The sequence below is a fragment of the Tympanuchus pallidicinctus genome, unplaced genomic scaffold (assembly GCF_026119805.1).
Source record: "Tympanuchus pallidicinctus isolate F22 unplaced genomic scaffold, pur_lepc_1.0 scaffold5, whole genome shotgun sequence".
Classification (NCBI taxonomy): Eukaryota; Metazoa; Chordata; class Aves; order Galliformes; family Phasianidae; genus Tympanuchus; species Tympanuchus pallidicinctus.
In genome coordinates this window covers 31,129,137-31,152,730 of record NW_026294769.1, presented here as the reverse complement: position 1 = coordinate 31,152,730, position 23,594 = coordinate 31,129,137, and the positions used below count along the sequence as shown (strand labels likewise).

The 23,594-nt window shown below is 39.9% G+C and overlaps 1 protein-coding gene across 2 annotated transcripts in view; it reads right to left on the bottom strand.

Moving 5' to 3' along the window:
- LAMA3 (laminin subunit alpha 3) overlaps positions 1 to 19,569 on the bottom strand; it is a 112,595-nt gene extending 93,026 nt beyond the window's left edge. For both annotated transcript variants that reach the window (XM_052704604.1, XM_052704605.1), the window contains exons 1-6: positions 19,276 to 19,569; positions 14,291 to 14,443; positions 5,483 to 5,600; positions 5,037 to 5,155; positions 3,440 to 3,610; positions 965 to 1,062 (exon numbers count right to left, since the gene is read on the bottom strand). In XM_052704604.1, the coding sequence (XP_052560564.1) occupies positions 965 to 1,062; positions 3,440 to 3,610; positions 5,037 to 5,155; positions 5,483 to 5,600; positions 14,291 to 14,443; positions 19,276 to 19,554 (938 nt within the window). In that variant the 5' untranslated portion in view covers positions 19,555 to 19,569. The remainder of the gene's footprint in view (positions 1 to 964; positions 1,063 to 3,439; positions 3,611 to 5,036; positions 5,156 to 5,482; positions 5,601 to 14,290; positions 14,444 to 19,275) is intronic.
- Positions 19,570 to 23,594: the final 4,025 nt, after the last annotated feature.

Below are 23,594 nucleotides of genomic sequence, written 5' to 3'. Positions count from 1 at the left end.
GGTTCTAAGAAAAGGGTATAATTCATTCAGCTTTTGTCTTTATTTTTCCAAGTAATTGTCAAAAGCATTGGATCTTGTCTGAGCTCCATACTGTTCCATATCTTGAGTGTGTTCACTTTGTTCATAAGTTGGCCTTCTAATTTCTTCTGTTGGGAGATGATATCAAGCTGTGTTTTCCAAAAAGAATTAAAAGTTTCTAATGAATTATTAAATCTTATTTCAGATAAAAAGAAAATCTAATACTTATTATTCTCTACTTAGCTCTTGTGAGGCCCTATCTGTAGTACTGTGTCCAGGCCTGGGGCCCCCAGAACAAGAAAGACAGAGCTCTTGGAGCAGGTCCAGAGGAGGGCCACTAAGATGATCAGAGGGCTGGAGCACTTCTACAAAGAAAGTTTGAGAGAACTGGGCTTGTTTAGCTTGGAGGAGTCTTCGGGGAGACCCCATTGTGGCCTTCCAATATTTGAAGGGAGCGTATAAACAGGAGGGGGAACGGCTGTTTATGAGGATGGATAGTGATAAGTGATAGTGGGTAGTGACAAGGGGGAATGGCTTTAAACTGAGACGGGAAATTTAGATTAGATATTAGGAGGAAGTTTTTCACACAGAGGGTGGTGATGCACTGGAACAGGTTGCCCAAGGAGGCTGTGGATGCCCCATCCCTGGAGGCATTCAGGGCCAGGCAGAATGTGGCTCTGGGCAGCCTGGTCTAGTGGGGTGGTTGGCGACCCTGCACATAAAGGGGGGGTTGAAAATAGATGTAATAATTGCGATCCTTTTCAACCCAGGCCCTTCAATGATTCTATGATATTTCATATAGAATAAATAGTTCTTGACATGTTTTCACATCAATTATTGTCAGATTCTCGTTTTTAAAATATAATGAAAATGTACATTTGGCAGTAAAAAAAAAGGCCATTTGAAAACATTTGCAGGCATGAAATTAACATCACGCTTTACTTACTGGTATTGGTTTTCAGCACTTTTCGCATTACATACTTCAGCATGGCCATGGCAAACACATCGACCACCAATACTGATGTCCTTTATACTGTAGTAATACTATGGAACAAGCAGAGTTATATTCTTGTATAATGGTATGAATATCAACACCAATTATTTCTACATTGTTAAACCTTGCCTATCAGAATTTTAAAGGCATGATTTTACAAAGGGGCAAAGCCAACCAGTCAATAGTCAAATCTGTATTGATGTTATGACTCAGTGTGAGTTCCAGCAAATCGAAGTCAATGCCCATATAGCAACAAAATCCATTTGCAGGTTTGTGCAGCTCACAACAATTGCATACTGCTGTAGCCTTTCACTCTCCAGCAGCTACGCAACCATCAGTACCTGAGCTCAAAGCTTGCTAAAAGCCAGCTTGAGGATGGAGAAGTAAAATACATCATCAGCATCAGTTTGTGAGACCTTGGTCTGGTCAGCAAATAGGACATGCTTGTGTGCGCAGCACTGTTTTGCCCATTCAATCATATGTTGTCACTAAGCACTAGAAACAGTTCTAGAAGATCAATTCTTTGACAAAAGAATCTGTGACTCAAGCTAGATTTGAAATTGTGACCTGAAATCGAACCGCTCTGTAACTCATCCTAATGCCTTTCAGGCATCCAGGCAACAGAAGATAAAAATGTAATAAGTTCAACTCACTAAAAATCTCATTAGCACATATCAATAGTAACTACCGTACATATTTTTTATAGCTGAGAAGTTGTTTACCAAGCAGAACAAAGAGCTGGTTGTAATTTTTGATCTCGGTGTACCTCCAGAAAAAAAATTAAAGGGACAGTTTTAATGCCACTGGTGGATAAAAAGGGTTGAAACATTTTGCAATTTTATCTCCTGCGCTCTCCCATTCACAATATAGCCCATGTAGGAGGCTATACGCTGCACTGCAGGTGAAGTTGTCTGGCACAGAAAGAAGCTTTTCCAAGGCTGAGAGCTGAGAGCCTTTTCAACTCCCTTGTCTGGCTTCTGTAAAGCTACTTTTTTCTAGGCAGGTGAAAAACAGAAGATGGGAAATGAGATCTACACTATTTTTCTGAACAATCTCTATTCAAATATACAAGTTAATTTCTTACTATGCCTACCATTTTCAGACTGTAAATAAAATCTGTGCTTCCAGTGCCTTCAAGCACAGCTAGAAATAACTACTGTGATTCTTGTAATCATATTTAACTGTTTGGGGTTTTTTTTTCTATAGTAAGATTTTTCACAACCAGGTCTACAGTTATGTGCAGCTTAGCAGAGCTATACTGTACTACTAACAGTAGTTGTACTGTTACTGCTTAGTAATAAATCATATTAGTAATAGGCCAAAACAATTAATAGTTCACAGTATAGACATAAAACATACCCTATAAAATTTGATGTGCCATGAATTTAAACCATTAATGGAAGACAGACAGTTACTTGGACAGGATAAGAGAACTCATCTGGTTTTCATCTGTTTCTCTACTAAGTTGAACACTCAGACTTTTCTTAGTAATATTAACTCTTTTCTAGACTTTGAAGGTCTCCACAATGAGAATTTGTGCTCTCTTCTAGCAATTCAATATAACACTCAATGTTTTTTTCATTTGTCTTACATGCCATAGCCATAACATCAAAAGTACCTTACATTAAGACTATGCTCCTTGCCAGGTAAATACTGCATTTACACTTGCCTGTAAGCAACAACTTAAAATTTACTTAAGGCAATAAAGGTACTTAATGTGAATGCTATCAAGAAGCTGGAACATTTTTAGTTACTTTTGATGCAGAAACCCACACACATATGCAGTGCCTCACCCCAGAGCTTCCTCCAATTATTACTGAGTCTTCATTTTAAATAAAAAGCTTAAAAATAACAATATAATATGAAGTTTACAACCTCTGTAGTATATGAATTTCTATGCATTATTCCTTTAAGGGATTTCCTTACATGGGAACAGGACTCTGGCCGTTTAGCCCCAGGGGATAGCCCCAGATTCACTGAAAGCTCCTATGCATCTCAAATAATTAATGTACAAATGGCAACTTTTGAGTACGCTTTTTGATTCCTGCTCCTTTAGAAACTGAGGTACTATTTCCTAAAAATCTCTTTGAATAAATAAGGGAAAGCAATGTAAAATAAAGCTGATGAAATCTAGCTCCTCAGCTCTGTGAAAGACAGCTCAGAAGATTTCTGGACAGGCTCCTAACAGTTCCAGTGATGCATCCAATTTCTTTTAATATTTGAAACCAGGAAAGAAGATAGTCTGTTAAAAAACTTTACTTCCCCTCTCTAACCCTGTGCTATCTCAGCCGCCTTCTTACCTCAAATGGACCTGAAGAAAATAAAGGGATTTACAGATGGGTCACTGCACATTTTTATTTTTTTCAGTGTTGCAAACTTTAAAAAAAGAAATAATCGAATACACCTCTGTGAAAAAACAGTACTTACTCTGCGGGTTACAGTAGGGTCTCGTTGAGCTTTTGATATCAAGTGGCCAAGAAGCGTGTTAGTTCTGAGAAAATGAAGGCGGATGTTTGTTGCTTTTGTGAATTCTCGAAGACTAGGGGAATAAGTGAAGTTTTTTGCTCCTGGGCGGCCATTTACCAAAGAGACTACAATCTAACAAGAAAAGTAAGTATATTTTTATTAAAACTTATCAGCTGTAAGTATCAGTACTGGGCACAGAGCCAAGTTTTGATTAATAACAGAACCAAAAGGTTTACTATTGTTTCTGAGCACATTTCACGCTGAAATCAAAACATAAAATGCACCGGGGAAAAAAACCATGTCTTGGACTCTCCTGAATTCTCATTGCTCGTATCACACTGCCTTAATGGTGTACCCACAATAGTGATTACACGGAAAGAACACAATTTGACAGGGAAAAAAAAAAAACAGGAACAGCTACAAATAGTTACATTAACAGTTGATGGTGTCAGCGGAAGTTTTGCCTGAGTGAAAACGCCAGATTTTGGCTCTTTTCCAAAGCACATTTATTTTTGGGTTAAGGCACAAACATTCCTGGAAAATATTATTGTTACCAGGTCCAATGCCTAAGAGCACATTAACAGTCTCCTAAGGAAAGTACATGGTGTTACTTTACAAAATCCTTTCACATGAAAGCAGGTTTGTCTGACTTTCCAAACAGGTGCTCCAGCACTTCTTTATTTTTGAAGAAATTGCTGCCAGCAGCCTAGCAACCATGAATCTATATTAAATAAGCAATCCAGTGTGCATGTAGACCTCTGAGTAAGAGACTTTGTTTAAAAACAACAGATTTCTAGCTTCAAACATCTGCAATAATCTGAAGCGTACACCAGCAATGTTCTTCTACATAAACTGTTCTTGTAAAAATTTTACAGTTACATTAGTAGGCAATATCTACTTTAAACTACAACTCCAGATTCATATGCACAAAACTCTGGACAATTCTGGAGTGGTTTAGATGTGTATTCTCACTGCTTAAGACACAAAACAAGAACACCAGCAAGAGTGAACAGTACAGCCAGGAATTTAGCTTCAAATGAAGTCACACAAGCCACATTTTTGCTTATAAAGGAACGGCAACTAAACTCAAAGCATACTTTTGCAAGCACATGTAGTATATTATTTTTAAAAATGTAGTATTTTACATATTTTTTCTTAAATAGTTACTTATTCTTGAATGGTCTACAGCATTTGGTCCCATGAGGAACTCATATGCAGTAAGTTAATTCAGACACAGAAACCACGCAGAAAATGCAGTCAGTATCTTCAAATGCATATTCCTTAAGAGAGGTAACCTAAACCACAACAAGGAATCCATATATGTGGCCCTGCCCAGAATCCATACATGTGGCCCTGCCCAGTGGTGTAAGTTAGAAAAACTCAGCTCATCCTCCAAAAATTTCACCACCTACTAAAAGTCATGGTTATGGATTTATTAATTTAGTTTCAAGCAGTAATAACCAATAAATTACTTTATGTTCTAGGATTTTACTTTAACTGCAAACTTCTAAAACTGTTCACTTCCACCATTACACATCATTTTTCTAAAAGCACTTACCTCTCCATTTTCAAGAGGCACAATGCGAGAATACTCTGTAGTGCAAATGACATCGCTATCCCTCCTCACGGGAACATTTGCTTCCTTTCCAAAGCGTTCCAAACAATCTGCTTTGGAGTCTGATCAAATCAGAGTTATTTTTATATATGAAAATATACACTATTGTTCTAATTTGAATTAACAAAGAAATTTTACCTAAAAGCTCAGAGAATTTCTTCCCCTCATTAAAGAGAAACAACAACTGATTTCTTCACTTAGCGCATAAAAATGAAAATTCCTAAATATAAACTGTAAACTCTCATCTATAACTAAACGTTTTTGACACCCGCTGCCTCCATTACTGCTAAAACATTCAGCAAAATACATGGCCTGATTTTCCTGCTACTGGGCAAATGATTAAAGAAACTTGCCTACAAAAGAGCAGCAATGCAAGACTTAATACTTACGAGCAAAATACTGCCAGGGAGTGTAAGTTCTTCCAAAGTCCACTGATCTTTCTAAGATCCAGAGATCTGGACGAGGAGAATTTGCAAACTTGATAAGAATGTAGGCAACATGGAAGAGCTGGTAACAGAGCATACAGAAGTACTATTAGAAGCTTTTTGAATACCTCAGAAGTACCACATACTAGAACAAATGCTACTAAATCCCTTTTCTGCTGTGTACAGTGAGAAAGTTATCCTCTGCTGTTTCATTCCCATTAAAATAATAGGCCAGATTCCAAGCTGATGTTCTCTAAGTATTTGTATCAACCCTTCTCAACTGGCATTGTTCTCCAATACACTTAAAAAGCTGGAGTAGAACTGCACTATAAGCCATCCGTTACATTTCAGAGTGGTTCTGTTCCACATCTGACTGATGGCTGGGGTGTGTTAAGGGTACAGTACTTAGCCTTGAAAAATTAGCATTTCAATTCACTTAGATAAAATACTTTTACAGAATCCTGGCACATTCTCTCTGCTTGTTGTATTCCAGACACATAACTGTGCTTGTAGTTAAGGAAAATCACATTAATCAAAATACACACACTCTTTACACTGGTATTCCTCTGGTTGTATTTGATAATAATTCAAGTTATCTGTTCCCTCACTACAAAGATATTTCTAGATAATTTTGCCACTTTGTGAGTAGCAAAAGCAAGTCTCTGCAGAGTTTCATGTGTGTCAAATATAATGGGAGAGATTTTTATGACTGGCAGTTCTTCCATATTCTGAAACCACTCAGAATATGGACGTAGACCGCAAGGCAGAAAGCTCCCAAACACTAAAGCAAATATGGATTTGACATGAAATCCTACTCTAAGTCAAATTTAGTTCATTATTACAAATTTAGATCATTAGATTTCAAACTACAAATATGTTCAAGCTCCCAATCACAAACTGGGACTGCTATCTGTTGCCATGCCTGGCCCATTCAGCTGTCAGCTAGGACCAATTCAGCAGCTCTCACAGCAGTCAGAGCCACCAAAAGCAGATGCAAATGGCCTATAAAAAAAAAAAGGGAGCAGAAATTTTTGTCCCTATCCAGTACTGTACATAGTTTACTAAGTAATGGTATCAAGCAAATTAAATGGCAGTCATTCTGTTGACAACATCATTCTTTTTCCAAGGGCTAGACATGGTGACTACACAGGTGAAGTAATGTCCTTAAATTATAAATTATCGACTGAAAGTTCCCAAACCAGACGTCAGAAACAGCTGAATACTTTGAAGATTGTGCCGAAATGTGTTGCTATTGAGTTTCTGATACTCAGCCAAAGTAGCTTCCGCCACTTGACAGCCAAGTGTAAGAGTAGGGATTTTGGCCATACAGCCCTTACATGCAATTCAGTATGGCCATTCAGACTGAAACCGGGTATCCTCACAGAGAAGGGCCACAGTTATGTAATTCCTAAAAGAAAACAGGTTTATGTTCTCAGTTTTGGACAACAGAATCTCTCAAAGCTAAGTCTGCACTGGGCAGGCAACTGCTTACCTGTTAGTATTCTCACTTCCCCTATGCTTTAATGTCTTTAGGAATTCCATCCTCACATGCTCTATTGAGGATGGAGGACATTCTGCATCAATCAAATCAGATCGGACTTCATCAAGACAAGCAATTTAGAAAGCTCATGGGGACACAAAAGAAGCATACAAGAAGGCAGGCTGCGTCCTCCAGTGCACTGCTATTTGTAGCCACTTATTAAATCACTACAACAATGACCTTTTACCTACTCTCCAAAAAAGCTGGCAGCACCTGCCTCAGCCTGTCACACATTGTATTCTTTTCCTCTGATGCTGCTCAAAGTGTTGATACAAATTCATCACTAAGAGCTACCACAAAGAGAGAAATATTTCCACAGAAAGTCTTGTAGGTTACTGTCAGACTCTTAAAAGAGCTCACTTAGATTGAGAGTCACACCACCACGATTGTAATGATACAGTGTTAGAGATCTCTAATGACATGCATATTATTTATGCTAACAAAATACAGAATCCCCTATAACGTATCCTCGTGGGAATTCTAAAAAAGTATAATAAAATTGTTTAAAATTTTGTCTCTATTTTCTCAAAATTTTAAACAATTTTCTAAATGAGGAATTCCCAAGACTTGTTTGATTCTTGACATGTATTTGCAAATACATGTCAAAAAGAAAGTTAGATGTGTCTATACAAAATTATAGATTATTTTTCTCCACCCTCCACCTCCACCATAAACTCAAAACAGAATGAAATGAATTGTTCATTAAGTGCAGTATATAAACTAGTACAAAACAAAGACACACTCTGTTCTATGCAATTCTGCTGTGTGCTGCACATGTAGGAAAGGATGATTCTCCATTTTTGGTTCATGGAGAATAACAATTTCTGGTGTGGTAATAAGAAAACTGAGGTCAGATACACCATCTATCTGAGGCAACTTGAAGGTTTCAGGATGTGTTTTAAAGAGATACCACAACAGTTCCTCTTCATATAATCCAAATGTTAAAAGAATGGTGAACAGCTATTTCCACAAGGAGAATATTTCCTCAAGACAGTATTAGCAGGTATATCTACACCACCAAAATTACCTCAGTGTAATAGATTGTTCTTGTTGCTTCTGATATGATGCTATTGTGGCTGGCATTGCACATTACCCAGAAGACAGTGAGGCTCCTACACTGATAGATGACTGCAAACTATGTCCTTTAACAGCAAAGGTATGTCCTTACTGTACTTGCTGTGTAAACTGGAAAAGCAGGTGAGAAAGTGGTAAAAATTTGATGATCATTCAGTAGATTAAAAAAAACCTCTCAGATGTGGGCCAATGCAGGAGTGGGATTTTAAGGAAGCACGAATTGCTTTTACCTCACAATAACAGCAGTTATCATTTATGCAACTCCTCCAAAACATTCCTCAGTACCACCTATTTCACAGGGTTGGCATGTACATGCCCAAAAGTTTCTTGCTATAATGAAGCATTAAGGTCTCAAGCGCTGATTTTTCTCTAAGACCAATTGATAAAAATAATAAAAATAATATATTTAAATGAAGTAGAATCCTATGTGTTACTGATCCAACTGAAACTTTGCTGTTGCAAAGAGTTCAGCACCCCCTCTGTTTGTAACCTCTCAGTAGGACCTGAAGCACTCTTATAAATGCAGAGACTTACTCGTCACTCCCAACAATCAATATGTAGCCATCTCTAACCATGGATTTTACAGATGAAATTCAAAAATGTCAAGTAGAGAGAGCTGAGACAGCATTTTTGGCAGGCATCTGGAAAAGAAGCTACTGTAGAGGTTCGGAGAAAAGCTGACATGGATAGTGTCTGAGAGGCATCAGATCAATTGAATGTGTTTCATACAGTTTAATGACACACACATACATGCAGCAGTGTTGATGTTGCAGAAATGACGACAGTGACTGGAGAAGCTCACGCTGCACAGCACACAGAAGCCATTCCCTACACCTTAGACTCACCCTGTTGGGTACAGAAGCCAGAAATAAGCAGAGGACTTCCAACATCATTCACTTAGAACTGTGCATGCTGTATTCATATGTCATGGTTCTATGTTTTTGTTTTTTTGTTTTTGGGTTTCAGTATTCCACATCAAAACATCATGTAGTGTATGGGGCATTATAGTGTCACTGCCCCAATCCCAGGTACCTATCCCTGTACATTACAGCAGTCACGGGATCTGGCCCTTCCAGATGGGGGAGGTGCTCTCTTGCTGCCTTGCAGTGGGTGCAGGAGGGTGCTTTCCCAGCTGTTCCAAGCTTTTCAGGTTTGAATCGGTCCCAGGAACTCTCTCTCTCTCATCTTGTCTGATTTATTAATCCCAATTTCAATTAAATTGTATATATTGTGTTATCTTATATTCCAGTACTATAGTAAAATAAGTTTTTCCTCCATAGATTGTTGCCACTGTTCTTTTCCTCCCTTCCTTCTTTCCCATTTTTGTGGGACTGGGGTGTGGGGGGGAGGGCAGAGGCCTGTCGCCCCTGTCACAGACACAGATTGATCTGGTCAACTCCATGACATCATACCACTTCTTCATTCAACCAGTCACCAGTGCTAAGAAGCTATGCTCCTAGATTTAGTTATCTAAGATCGTGCCTGTGAACATGCCTCAGTGGAGATGCTAACTCTTTTCTCTATATCGCAGTCAGTGTGCAGGATCAAAAGGGAGAATCACTCCACATTTCACAGGCAGTATTCTGGAAGGAACGCTTTTGGAAATGAAAGGGTAGTCCATTGTCCAGGTTCAATCTGTCCTTGGTCTTTTTGCCAAGGCTGCAGGCAAATACATCAACTATTCTCAGTTATAATCCTGTAACTTCTCATGCAGCCATTTTTCCATTGGGAATTGGACAAAGACCAACTCAATGCTCATAATTATTTCTTACATATGGCCTATTTCTTCACAGAACACTGAAGCTATTCATTTGGGAGAGCATTTATATAGTTCAGACCTCAGTTGTTCAGGAGATAAACATCCCCTTATGAAGGCTACAATCCAAAGTTCAAAGAACACAGAAGTACTGTCAGCACTGGAAGAAAACATGGGGAAGCATGGAGGGTTGAAGGCTATCAATAGAGATTCTGCTTTTATTATGTTGAGTTGAAAGTGAAGACAACACATCACAGATCAAAGTAACACAGAGATGGACCACAGAGGGGGAGATGGCAGAAGCTGAAGTACAGACATTGAGGGAAGTGAAATCAGTAAATGGGAACAAAAGTCTTCCTAACTGGATGCTGAAAACCAGAAGAAGGTAGTATCAGGAAATTTAGGGAGAGCAATCCTTCAAGTATGTGTCTGTACATTTTAAAAATTAAATTCTCTCAACACCAATATATGTCTTATTGCAAACATAAAAATAATAATAAACCAAACCATTCAACCTGTCTTTTTAAATTAAACTTTTAACAGAACAGCAAATAGCCTTTCTCAGAGCATAAAATATGAGCAAGAAGGGGTTTTTTAGGGTGACTACATCTGTCAACTCTGCTTAGGATGGTTGTATTGGGGCAGAGGAATAAATGGAGCATTTGTTATCTGGATCTAATTTCAGGATCATCTTTTATAAACTGTTGTCAGCAGTCAAGTACAGTGAATGCAATTACTACTTTTGGAGGCAGGTTAGTACAGCTTACCCTGATAGCTTCTCCTGAGAAGAGAGAAGACACTATATTTTACAGAATGGTTGTTAAATTAACAACTGTAACTTCAGATCCATCTTAAGAAATAGTGTCAGAGCATTAATAAGTTAAGAATAATTATTTTAATAAACACAGTCACTGATTGATATTCCCAACAAAAAATATTTTTTGTCAAGCTACACCCAGATGATTACTATAAAACAAAAACTAAATCCATAAGAAATATCTACCATGAAAAAGCAACTCAGAATATACACAACCATGAGAGGTTTTTACAAATTCTTTACGTGCTTCAATTGGGAGTGACAAAAACATGACGTATTCCACAGGCCACACCATAAATCTGAAATCTATTTCAGTTTCCTTCCCTGCCTACAGAAAGTACTATTTTGTACACTACATTCCATTTCGTGCCTTCAATTTACAATACTGCCTAATTAATAACATCACTACAAAAAAATAGCATTTAACATATTACTGAAGAAGATCTCACTAAGTCTTAAGTCTCTCAGCACCATACTATTGCCACAAAAAGCACAGTAAAAAAAGTACAGATAACTAAAAGCTGTGATAAAAAAATCATGGACAACACTTTATAAAGATTAACAGTTAGACCTTAGTTGGATTTATTCTGCACCACACACTATAACACAATCCAGAAACTTCACCTTCTACTTCAGAAGAGCTCAGGAAAAAAACACCTGGGGGAATATTGGTGTAATATTTGCTAGGCATTAAGAAAGCCAAAAACAAGAGCACACCTGCTATAGTCAGGCAATCCAAAGCATCACAGAAACTGCAGCTAAGTTCACTCAGACGTTACCGAATAGTTAAAAATGAGTTGACAACTATGTTGGGAAGATTTTGATCAATTAAAGGAATATGTGAATCTTCATTTGATCCAAATATTTTAAACAAGTGAGGAACAGCCAAAGCATAAGTAAGTATGTAAACTGAGACACTGCCTCAGGGATCAACATTATAATTATTATTCAGGTCTGTGATTGATTAGAACTGTAACTGTAGTGCAGAAAGTCAGAAAGGGAAGTAAAGCAGGGCTTCAAGTTTTTTGCTTTTTCCTCATATTACCAGGAACAACAAAGTGAGCAATCTTCTAATTTAAAGATTTAAGATCCTGAAGGAACTTTGATTGTCAAAATCTCCCCCAGTCCTTCTAAAACAGGAACAGCAGCAGGTGGGTGCTCTAACACCATTTTAATAAACTCTCAAGCTTTCAACTATTCAATTAAATATTCTCTTCAGAATACTAGCAAAAGACTCCACTGGGACTCTACTCTGAGTCTTAAAGACATAATGGCAGGAACACAGCAAATTAAAAGTCTTGTGATGGTGCACTAAGCTCCACTTCCTCTAATTGTGATTATTTGATAACAAACTTACAACTCAGTCATTGCTTATCTGCATGCATGTGTACCTTACTCTTTGCTGTATTTTGGACATGCATAAACATGCAAAAGTACTTCTCTGTTTTGTCTTCAGAAAAAGGTGACATTAAAAGAAAGAACAAGCTATCAGTGAGTAAAACCACATTTGTGATACCTTTCTAGTATCACAGCATGTAGTTCTGCAAGGCATTTAGGCACACATTTGATTTCAAGCACATTAATTTTACCTTAAATAAAAAGCAAAACAGTACTCTAAAAGTATCTGTCTGCCTGTTACTGTCAACTGCATAGAAAGTCTGCAAGATTAACAGAGTAAGATCTTAATTTTTAAGAGCCTGAAATAAGGTAAGGAGGGCTGAGGTCTCAGTATTTACCTGTTTGCTTGAGTAGACTTACTCTGTCACAGTATTTACTTTTCCTCTTTATTATGACTTATGTGCACTACAGCTTGAACTTGGAATGGGAGAATACTGAGCAAAACGTCAAAAGTAAATCTCAAGTTCAAACCAATTCTGAGATTAGGGTTTAACTGACTGAACACAGATATGAAAATGTCTGTGAAGTGAAAAACAAACAAACCATATGAGCCCTACTAAATCCTCATCCATTCACCAAATAAAATTATCCCTTCCTGATCACGAGACCTGAAATCATTTTGACCTTAGTCTTCTGTTTCCCTCGTTTCCTCACAAGGGATTTTGGAGTCACCATTCCAAGAGGTACCAGTGTAAAGAGAAATACAGTCTTTCCTACTGAGAAATCCTTTAACTAGAATTTCAGCACACAGTTGGTCTCTAAGGAGTCCCACAGGAAAAGGACATTCAGTCAACATCCCTACCCTGAAAGAAAGCGATTTCTCAGAATTTTACTCAACCCATAAAAGATTAAGTGACTATCAGCAGCTCCTCTAAAGAAGCTAGCAAAGACTCAGAGGAAACAGTGGTTTGGATCAGTTTTGAATAGTTTTGTGGGCACTACATGATGTTCTGATGATGCCATTCAAGTTTTGGTTGCAAATATGAAGGGCTACACAGCAAAGCAATTTACAGACTCTAGGCTGCAACCTTATTCTATGTTTTGCAAAGACCACGATGGGTGCAAGCAGCTCGCTTCCTGGAGCACAAAGTATCAGGGAATGCTATACTCCACAATAGTGCATTTTATCAGAAAGAGCAACATGACTCAGAGAGATCAGACCAAGGTGTGCTAGGCTAGTGAGGATACTCTGGCATAAAACTTTATCAGCTTATACATGACTCTCTCCCAGTTCTAGAAGAGGCAAAAAGGTTTGCAGCTGAATCCCCAACAAAGTAGCAGCAACGCCTCATAGAGATTTTTTTTTCCTTTGTTATTCTCCTCTTGCTATTAACTAAATTGAAAGCCAATTTAAAAACAATAATAATAATAACAGTCCTATCTATCATCAGTATCAGTAAATAGTTACTACTGACCAAAAAACAATTATATTTAGACACATATATATTGTAGCCCCCAATATATATTTATAGCAACATATTTTCAGCTGGTGTAAAATTGCAGACAATAACTAATTTCTTTGGATCAGTGCCCAATTAAGGCAGCTGAGAATCCAGCCCTGTGGCTTGAAAGCTACGTTTACAGCTTTTACTGTGAGCTATTTGCCTATCACCTGCTGAACAAATACAGGTGTTCATGTTACTATCATCATACTACTTCCTATTACACTGTTTTTGCTGTCTCCACCTTTTTAGGCCATGTTATCAATATTTTTCTGTCTATCTTGAAGATCTTACTGGATGACAGAGGAACCAGAAGGATCCCTGAGGCAAAAGCAGACTCTGGACATTATTCTCAAATTGTGTGTATACAAAGGATCATGAAATCTCTTCCCTTATGGACTCATGAAAAAGGAGAATTTGCAATGTAAGCAGAGCCCCAGTTTCACCTGGCCAATCCCCTCAGAAAAACAAGTTTCAATGTCTCTTCATGACAGCATAACGTCACTCAATCAGGGCGATACCTGTGGCAAGAATCTACATCATTATAATCACTCTAATAAAGTTGAATTTGTTAAAAAAAAAAAAAAAAAAAAAAAAAAAAAAAAAAAAGAACATGAAATAGATAAAAAAAACATGGTATTGGAAGTTAAAATCACTTGTTCAAATATCCCTCCCAACTGCGCAGCTTTTATGTAGATGCAAGAAATGAAATGATCATACCTTAAACAACAGCTCACGCACTCACCTGCCCCAGATCTAAAGTGACATTGACTTCATTGTACTTTAAGCCCTTAGAAAGAGGAGGACTTTGCCACCAGCTCTCCGTTCCATCAATGGCATTAGTGATTGGGTGAGCTTTACTGGGATCACCAGCATTGCAGTAGTCACAAAACTGTCCCTGAAACACAGAAAATTAAAGAGGTTGTCTCAGTCAAGATTGTACATGCTGCAGATGCGTGCTCTTGTTCACAGAATTAGAGCCCAACCTAAAAACTGAGTTAAATCTTGCTTCTCTATGTATATAGTGTGCTTGTGCAATGATTTCTCTTGCAATTAAAACTCATATTTATACCTTGAAATACAGAATGAAATTTCAGAAATCTCTTTAATGAAAAAGCAATACGTCTTTTATTTTATTAATACTGATACTTTGTTGCTGAAATTATCTGTATTACATCTGCAGGCACTTCCACAGGAATGTAATGAAACAAAGACACTTATAGCTGGGATAGCACCAACATAAGATTTACCCTCAATCCTCCTAAAAGACTGTGAAACATCAATGTATATACATGGACCAATAGTAACAAACCCATAAAAAATTATCTACAACTTCTGAATGTGTAAATTTATAGTTACAATTTTATAGCATGAAAAAATATATATCCGTGTTACATATATAACACATTCTGAATCAGAAACTTGAAGAAACACACATCTATGGAAAGCGCTATGGATTACACAGAGTGTTCCCTTTAAGGACGATGAAAGAATCCCATTGTATCTTCATCTGCCAAAGTTACCACACAATTTTTAATCCACTATTGAAGCCACACTCCGGATATGCCCTGATAATCTCTCCTTGGTAGTTTCTAAAGCTCTTTATGCTGTTCCATACAATAATGATGAATAAACTTCAGGAAACTTAATTTTAATTTGGCATATTGGCTTGTCTCATAGCAGTATTTTTATCTTCAAGAAACTGCATTGTACAGTCTACTAAGATTAGTGCTGAAGAATCAAAATTAGCTATTAAGGAATCTTTTCACTGTCCAATTCACATCTTATTCCAGTCACTGAGTGTAGATAATTGACGTGAGAGAAACTGTGCCAGGCACAGATCTTTCTTTGTAGAACCTCAACAGAAAAATGACATTTTCATTAAATGCTACAATCCCCTTCGTTTACTTCAGCCAGACAGTCGCTTGAACAGTTCAGTCTGTGACGTGCTGACACTGCGTTGGATTTGTGTTTTAAAGAAGGTAGTATGTCACATTTGAACCTTCTCCTTTTCTAACTGAACAAATTTTTAACAAGATGTGGTTGTTAAAAGGGTTTCCACAGCCCTTGTTGCCTAGCCTTAAATATGCACCTGCCTTGGAAGCATTAACACACTTCCATACAACTGTCATTGTTTTGTTTGCCACTGCTGTCGCACTAATCAGTGCAAATTAACTAGAGAGGTCATACTTGTCCACTTCTAACACAGGAATGAGAGCAGTAGTTCTGTCCTAATCCTGCTCTTCTGGCAAGCTCAGAATACGACACTGGTGCCAAAAGACACAACCACCATTAGCTGATCAGTTGATCTGAATCATTAATCTCAAGAATTCCTTACAGTGCTTGAAGGGAGTTTATAAATAGGAGGGAAATCAAATTTTAACTCATTTTAATAGTGATAGGACAAGTAGGAATGGTTTTAAACTAGAAGAGGGGAGATTCAGTTTACATTTTAGGAAGAAATTCTTCACTCTGAGGTTGGTGAGGGGCTGGCACAGCTGCCCATGTAAGCTGTGGTGCCCCATCCCTGCAGGCGCTCAAGGCCAGGTTGGATGGGGCCCTGGGCAGCTGAGCTGCTGGGTCTCAGCCCTGCCCATGGCACGGGGTGGGACTGGGTTTGAGGTCCCTTCCAACCCAAGCTTTCCCCTGATTCTATGAATTTGAAAAAGTTATTTAAAAATGTACTAAATCTGTATGCACATAGGCTGGCTAACCACGGCAATCAAGTTATAACACATTCCTCCTCTAACCGTTAGAGAAGATTTGGATGATTTTTGTACAAACAACTGTAGTATGCCAGTACACTATGGGTTTCTAACATAGTTGACACCACATAGGCTGTGCTAGCTACAAGTAACACTGCCAGCTTCTGCAGTGAGGCCAGAGAACATTGTGTCACAATCCGCAAAAGCAATACACTGAGAAATGAATCCAGGGACCAAAAACAGCAGTTGCCACCACATGAGTGCATTTTTATTGTTCAGATTTTCTGGTGAATGCATGCTTAGAGTTCTGATATAGGTAGTACACCACCACAAGCCTATCCTAAACAGTTTCATAGGACACATGAAACATCACCTTTACTTCACATTCACAATGCTCTGGCTGGAAATACACAGGAAGCAGTTGCTGCCATGGCAGTTCCAGCCTTGATCCAGCCACAGCCTCAAGAAAGGCTGAATGAAAAGAAAGCAGTGAGGAGTATTCAATGGCAGAGTCACATTTACATACATCTACTCTGTATTTCAGTATACCAGAACACTTGATCTGAACTCAAGATACTTTTTTTTTTCTTTTTGAACACATAATTCAAAGCATTTCACTTCAACAACTGGAGTTTCAGTTATTTAAAGTACATTCCAGCAAACCTGCCAAGAAGACATTAAAAAAAAAAAGAAATGAAAGAAAGAAAGAATAAATGATTGAGCTGAGCAGCTTTCCCTGCTTTCCCCTGGCTATACCTGCAGGCATGCTCCCCCCAGCCTGCCTGCCACAGGACACATCTCCATCCAGGACCCTGGGCACCCAGCCACTGCTTGATTTTGGCTGCAGTTCAGCAGCCAGGCAGGTGTGCATCCGCTGGTGACCTTGTTACCCTCTTCCCCTCAGTTCTCTCGCATGGAGGAGAGAAATGAAACTGCATAAAGCAGTTTGCTGAAATACTGAAAATGATGAAAAATTCACATCTGTATATAGTTAAAAAGCTACAACGATGAAGGATTTGTTCACAAATACCTAGAGGAGCCATACCCACTGGCAAGGCAGGACAGGCATGCAACTAACTTTAACTCACACCCGCACACTGCTGTGGACAGACCTGCAGGCAAAGCCGGGCATGCCATTTATCTGCCAGAGCCGTTGAAATATTTTGCACTGCAGCACATTTGTTCACTCAGCACTGCTCTTATTAAGCTATTGTCCCTCTTGCCAACACGCTAAGTAACAGAAACACTTTCCTCAGCGTACATCCAGCACTGCCTCACAAGCCTCAGACTACACCTGGTGGCTGAACTAAGTTGCACCTGAAGGAATGGCACACCTGAAGGGCTTCCAACAGCCTCTTAATGCTCTTTCAGGATTTGCTGGGGATGATGAGCTCCACTAAGGAATACAATAAATTATATAAAGAACCAAAAGACAAGATGAAAAGAAGAGGCCAATGCAAGAAACTTGAAAGGAACTTATAAACAGATGAGGGATTGACTTTTTATGTGGTCTAACAGTGACAGGACAAGGGGAGTGTCTTTAAACTCAAAGAGGGGAGACTTCAGTTAGATGTTAGGCAGAACATTTTCTTTGAGAGGATGGTGAGACACTGGAACAGGTTTATCAGACAAGCTATGGTGCCCCATTATCCCTGGAGGTGCTCAAGGCCAGGTTGGATGGGGCCCTGGGCAGCTGAGCTGCTGGGTGGCAGCCCTGCCCATGGCAGAGGTTGGAACTGGGTGGGCTTTAAGGCAATTCCAACCTAAGGCATTCTATAATTCTGTGAGAAGCAGCAGAAATGAGGCTGAGCTGCTCTTTCTGCCTTATTTTAATTGCTTGTGTTGGTACCATAATGGAGCTGTCTATTCCCTCTTCTCACCTTCTTTCTGACTTCCCTGCTCATAGGCACAGCAGTGCTATCCATCTTTGGACAGACTCCAGAGGTGAGTGACTCAGGTGCACAGCACAACTTCAGTCTGAGACTGTCACAGCAGCTCCATCTCTGCCACCATATGTAAAAGCTGCCTGATCCTCCCTCAGACTGTTAAGAAACAACACACAAATGCTTATGCTGATCTAAATCCATCAACATAGGCTCAGCTTCTGCAACACTTTAATGTGCTTCCGTCCAATTTTCCACCAATAAAAAAACAAAACCAAGACTCTTGTATTTGCAGTGACTTTGAACTCACGAAGTGGAGGGGCTTGATAATATGCACATTGTGCTGTTATCACATTTTCCATGGCTGGATTTCCCTGGCCTGGGGAAGGAATTTTCCAAGTTTTCTCAGACCACAACAACTACAGATGTATTCACGTGCTGTACCTCAGTGGGGTTTTCTTAGAACTAGAGAGCAATGCAGCTGCATCCACATTTACACGAAGGCAGGAGGCACAGCAGGCTCACACCAGCAGTCCTCCAGGGAATGGAATCAACCCTGACCCATAACTGCCCTCTAACCCAGGCCCGCAACATCAAAATTTAAAAAGAGGAACCCCCATCCTTTCACTCTCTTTCTACAGAAAGCAAACCCTCATTTCCAATGGGATGCAAGTACATAAGGGAATAAATACAAAAATAATCACGTCACAAACAGCAGACCATGCAGTTTCCCTATCACTGCACCTCAGCTGAAGTATTTACTACCTGCAGCCCAGCTTTGCTAATAGGTAAACTACGTTTCTCAGCCTGAGAGCACCTCAAAGCACTCCAAGCTTTTTGTGAGAGGCATTCTGCAGTCTCAAGGTACAAATGGAAGAGCTCTGGGAAGGCTGAGGCAAGCAGAGTTCTGACAGAGCTGATATAAAACATCACCCCAGTCCATCACAAAGCTGACCTGCTGCTCTCTGCCCGCCCTCCCACAGGCACGCTCACGCAAGGAGCGTTACCACAGTAAAAATGTATCTCCATTAACGCCTCTGGCGGAGTTCTGTCCCTCTGCAGGTGCAACCTGCCCTCACCCCAGAAGTGGGAGCCGGCCTGCCGTTGCCGTCACCATTCCCCTGCCCGTTCCCACCCGTTACCTGTATGGCTCTCCCCAGCGGGGCTGCGGCTGGCCCCCCCACCAGCTTGCAGTACAGCTCCGGCCGCCCGCCGCCAGCCTCCTCTCCGCAGGTGGCGGTCGCCGAGATGCCGGCCGTCTCGGCCAGGTTGAAGTAGGGCGGGTGGAGGCTGAGTCCGAGGGAGTCGGGGGGCTCCGTGTGCGCGGGGCACAGGGAGAAGAGCGGCGGGAGCAGAGCCCACAGGAGCCGGCAGCCCTGCGATGAGGTACCGTGGGCAAAGCGGCCCCGCGTCGCAGCCATCCTGAGCCGGGCTCTGCCCTCGCCTCCCTCGGGGCGGCCGTATAGCTGAGGCGGGCGGAGGCCGGGGGCTGCCCGGCCGCGGTGTGCGGGGCGGGGAGAGGCGCGAACACACCCCCGCTGAGGCGAGGCGGCGGAGGGGAGCGCGGAGCTCCTCGGTAGGAGGCGAGGGCTCGGCATGGCAGCGGCTGCCAGGGCGAGCGAAAGGGTCTCTGGGCTGGTGGGGCTGTCTCAGGTGCGCGCCCCGCAGCCATATCGAGGTGATCCTCCTCCTCCTCGGGATACGTATCGCTAACAGAGCGCAGAGACATCTCCGAGCATCCCACCCTCGCAAGCCATGGCTTGTCTCACATAAAATTAAGGTTTTGCAGGCTTTCTCCTACAGTTTCAGTCAAGGTGTGCCCTGCTGCTGTCTGCAGGCTCTCGGGAAGGCACCTTGCCATCTCATTTAAGGTATTTGGCACAGGTCTTAGAAAACAAAGTCGGGGAAGGAGAAAGGGGCTAAAAAACAAACCATTCCCATCAGCTTCACCACGCTGCTATCCTCTTTCATACCCATTCCCATTCCCTCCCCCCTGCACGGTCACACGTCCACTGCTCAGATTTCTTAATAAAATTCATAGGATTCAGACACAAAGATGCACATAGCTCTAATATTTTAATAGTGATTCATGTGAGTAGCAAAGGATTTCGTAATTCACGAAAGCTATGCTGCATGTCACATAGCACTAGCAAGGGAGATCTATTTCAGGAAGCGCCAACCACAAGCTATTGATTCTGTCTGCAAGCAAATATCACCACCTCTTGCCCTGTGTCACTACAGCTTTAGCACACCATAGAAACATCTGTGGGAAGCAATTTTTCTGTCCTCCGTAGGAAATATTTTGTGCTTCCACTGTAAATACATCAGACTTGGGTATTTTTTCCATAGATGCTTAAAAGTATTCTCTTTTCCCAACTATGACTTCGAGGAAATGAAATTATCTTAATGCACATGCCTGCCATACAACTTCCCATGATACTTTGTACTTCATAAAAACTACGAGAATCACAGAATGCTAGGGGTTGGAAGGAACATCTGGGGATCTTGAAGTCCAAATCCTTCCTAAAGCAAGGAGAATTGTAAAAACAATTAAGCAATATCATCTTTAAATATTCCATTAAATGAGATGCTAAACTATCAGATTAGATTTGCTAAACTATCAGATTTTTAAAAAATCTGTTAAACAGTAAGGTATCTAGAGTAAACCAGTTTTTAAAACATCTGAAAGTATCTAAGTAGCCTTTAAGTGCAGAGCACGTGTGCCCTTCTATCTATTAATTTGCTGAGTATTTGTGTTTTCTATCATTATAGGAATAAAGAAAAAAAAAAAATCAAATGAAAGCTGAACAGAGCACATTCCTGGTAGAAAATAAATATTTAAGTACTTTAAGGAAAAAAAAGTACTATGAAGTACTTCATTAAGAGGAACTGGTGAAGATTAAAATTATGTAGATTACAAAATCGTTGTACTCAGAGTAGCCAGATAATCACAGAATCATAGAATGGCCTGGGTTGAAAAGGATCACAGTGATCATCAACCCCCCTGCTATGTGCAGGGTCACCAACCAGCAGACCAGGCTGCCCAGGGCCACATCCAGCCTGGCCTTGAATGCCTCCAGGGATGGGGCATCCACAGCCTCCTTGGGCAACCTGTTCCAGTGCGTCACTACCCTGTGTGTGAAAAACTTCCTCCTAATACCTAGCCTAAACCTCTCCTGTCTCAGTTTAAAACCATCCCCCATTGTCCTACCCAAGCTGGCCGTTTAGCTAGCATGCTTTGAAAGTTGTTACTTCTGTATATAACTAGCAAGCCATCAAATATTGTTTCCTCTTCATTCACAAATAAACTTTTGGTTTTACACAACATTTGGGGAAATTAGTTTACACCTGTGGTGCGATTGTTGATTATATTGACAACAATTCTTTTGATATGAATGTTTTAAATTGAAAAAAACAGCATTAATTACAGAGATTGTACGTAGTATTTCTTAATTTTGAATATTAAACTCATCTTTTTTACACCTGTCTCTCTGTACTCTTGGAAATAAGCATTTGGGAAGGTATTTCCTGAAAACTATTACTTTAGAATAAGCAAAGCACAGACCAGGTGTTTCAGATGTTTGATGAATCTTAAAACAAAACAAAACAAATAGTGAGTGTTCTCAGGCCCATATAATCTCTACGTCAGGGAAGGAATAGAGTGTGAAGAGCTATCCCTGAAGAATGGCCATAAGTGAGTTAAAAACCTATGGTTGAGAGTTAGAGACTGAGGCAACAAAGGGAGCCTTTTTGGTTGGTGTTTACTACAGGCCAGCTGATAAAGCAGAGCCTGTTGATGAAGAGACCTGAGAGGCCTCTCAATATCTAAAGAGGTGCTATGAGAAATAAGAGGACAGACTCTTTTGCAAGGTCTGTTGTGATGGGACAAGGAGAAATGGCTTCAAACCAAAAGAGGAGAGGTTTAGATTGGATATAAGGGAAAAAGTTTTGTAGAATAAGTGTGTTGAGGCACTGGAACAGGTTGCCCAGAGAAGTGGTGGATGCTCATCCCAGGAGATACTCAAGGTCAGGCTGGATGGGGCTCTGAGCAACTTGATGTAGCTGTAGGAGTCCTTGTTCACTGCAGGGGAGTTGGATCAGATGATCTTTAAGGGTCCCTTCCCTCCCACGGTATTTTTATTCCCCATAGACTTTAACTGCAGCTATGAATATCTGCAGCAATATCAGTTATTAATTAGGTAGTATGCATAGAGTTTGAATGTCCACAGACACAAAGCACCTGAATACAGGCTCCCTGGCTTCTCTCTAGCTGGGCAGATGGAAGATAGGTAAGCAGTTAACTTCCATCTGAGTCATAAAATCAACATATACAGAGGATAAGTAGGGAAAGGAAATGGAAATGATAGCTGATCTGTATACAGTAACATAAGTGGTAAAACTTCAGGAAGGCAAAGTTCCAACACTGAGTGAGGAAGAATGAAAAAATAAGGAATAATGTACCTGTACAGATGTTAACAGACAGGTAAAGTTTAAGCTCAGCTGCTTGAGTGCTGGAATGTATTTGCACAAAAGGGAAAATGGTACACTGGTGCATATGCTGGACTGAAAATTACTCTTAGCTTATAGCTGTAGACTTTTCATTGAGCTCTTCCATGTGTCACAATCTTTGTGACTAAAAGCATTGATTTACTGTGAGTAACTGAGGAGGAGGAAATAAAAGAGCAAATGTATTGAAATACTCAAATGAACATCTGTGGAAATCATTTTGTATTCAAGTAAAATGCCAGCTTCTAACATCAGTTAGGAAGTCCACATGAAGAAAGCATTTAATAAAGCACTTGTGATTTCTAGCATCTTGCTGTTCTTGCACTGGCTTATACCAGCAAATTTTGATATTGAATAGTCATAAAAATATCATAAAAGCAAAAGAACCACAGAGCTAACAGGAAAATTCAAGATTGCTTATTCCTGAAAGGATGAACGCACACAGTTATGAACACTTTGGGTAAACTATTTCTATTATTAGACAAACTTTTCCTTTTTCGGGTTCAGATTTGTAAATTCTCCATGCTATTTTTAAAAGGTTTGTAGGATACATAAATATTCAACCTAGTTTGCCTGAGAAGCTATGGAATTTGTTTCTGGAGTTGTTTCTTCTATTTCTCTTGTTATCACTCTTCCTTTCTAAAGGTATTTCTTAAAATAAAGAGTAACTCAAAATATATTGTTTACATGACAAGTTTTAGCAGAATTGGCCTGTACTGTTGTAAATATTATACAAACAACAGCAAGAAAAAAAAACACACGTAGCAGGTTATACTGCAGTTTAGAAAAGGGGAAATCAATATAAAAAATAGGCCAGATGGAAATTATTTTATTGACTGTTTTAGTTGTTGATGATGGTTTAGATGTGTTTGTCTGAACAAGAAAAACTTAAACCAAGCCCATTATTGTGGAGCACTTTATTTGTAGGATGTTTATAATGCCCGCCTTATACCGT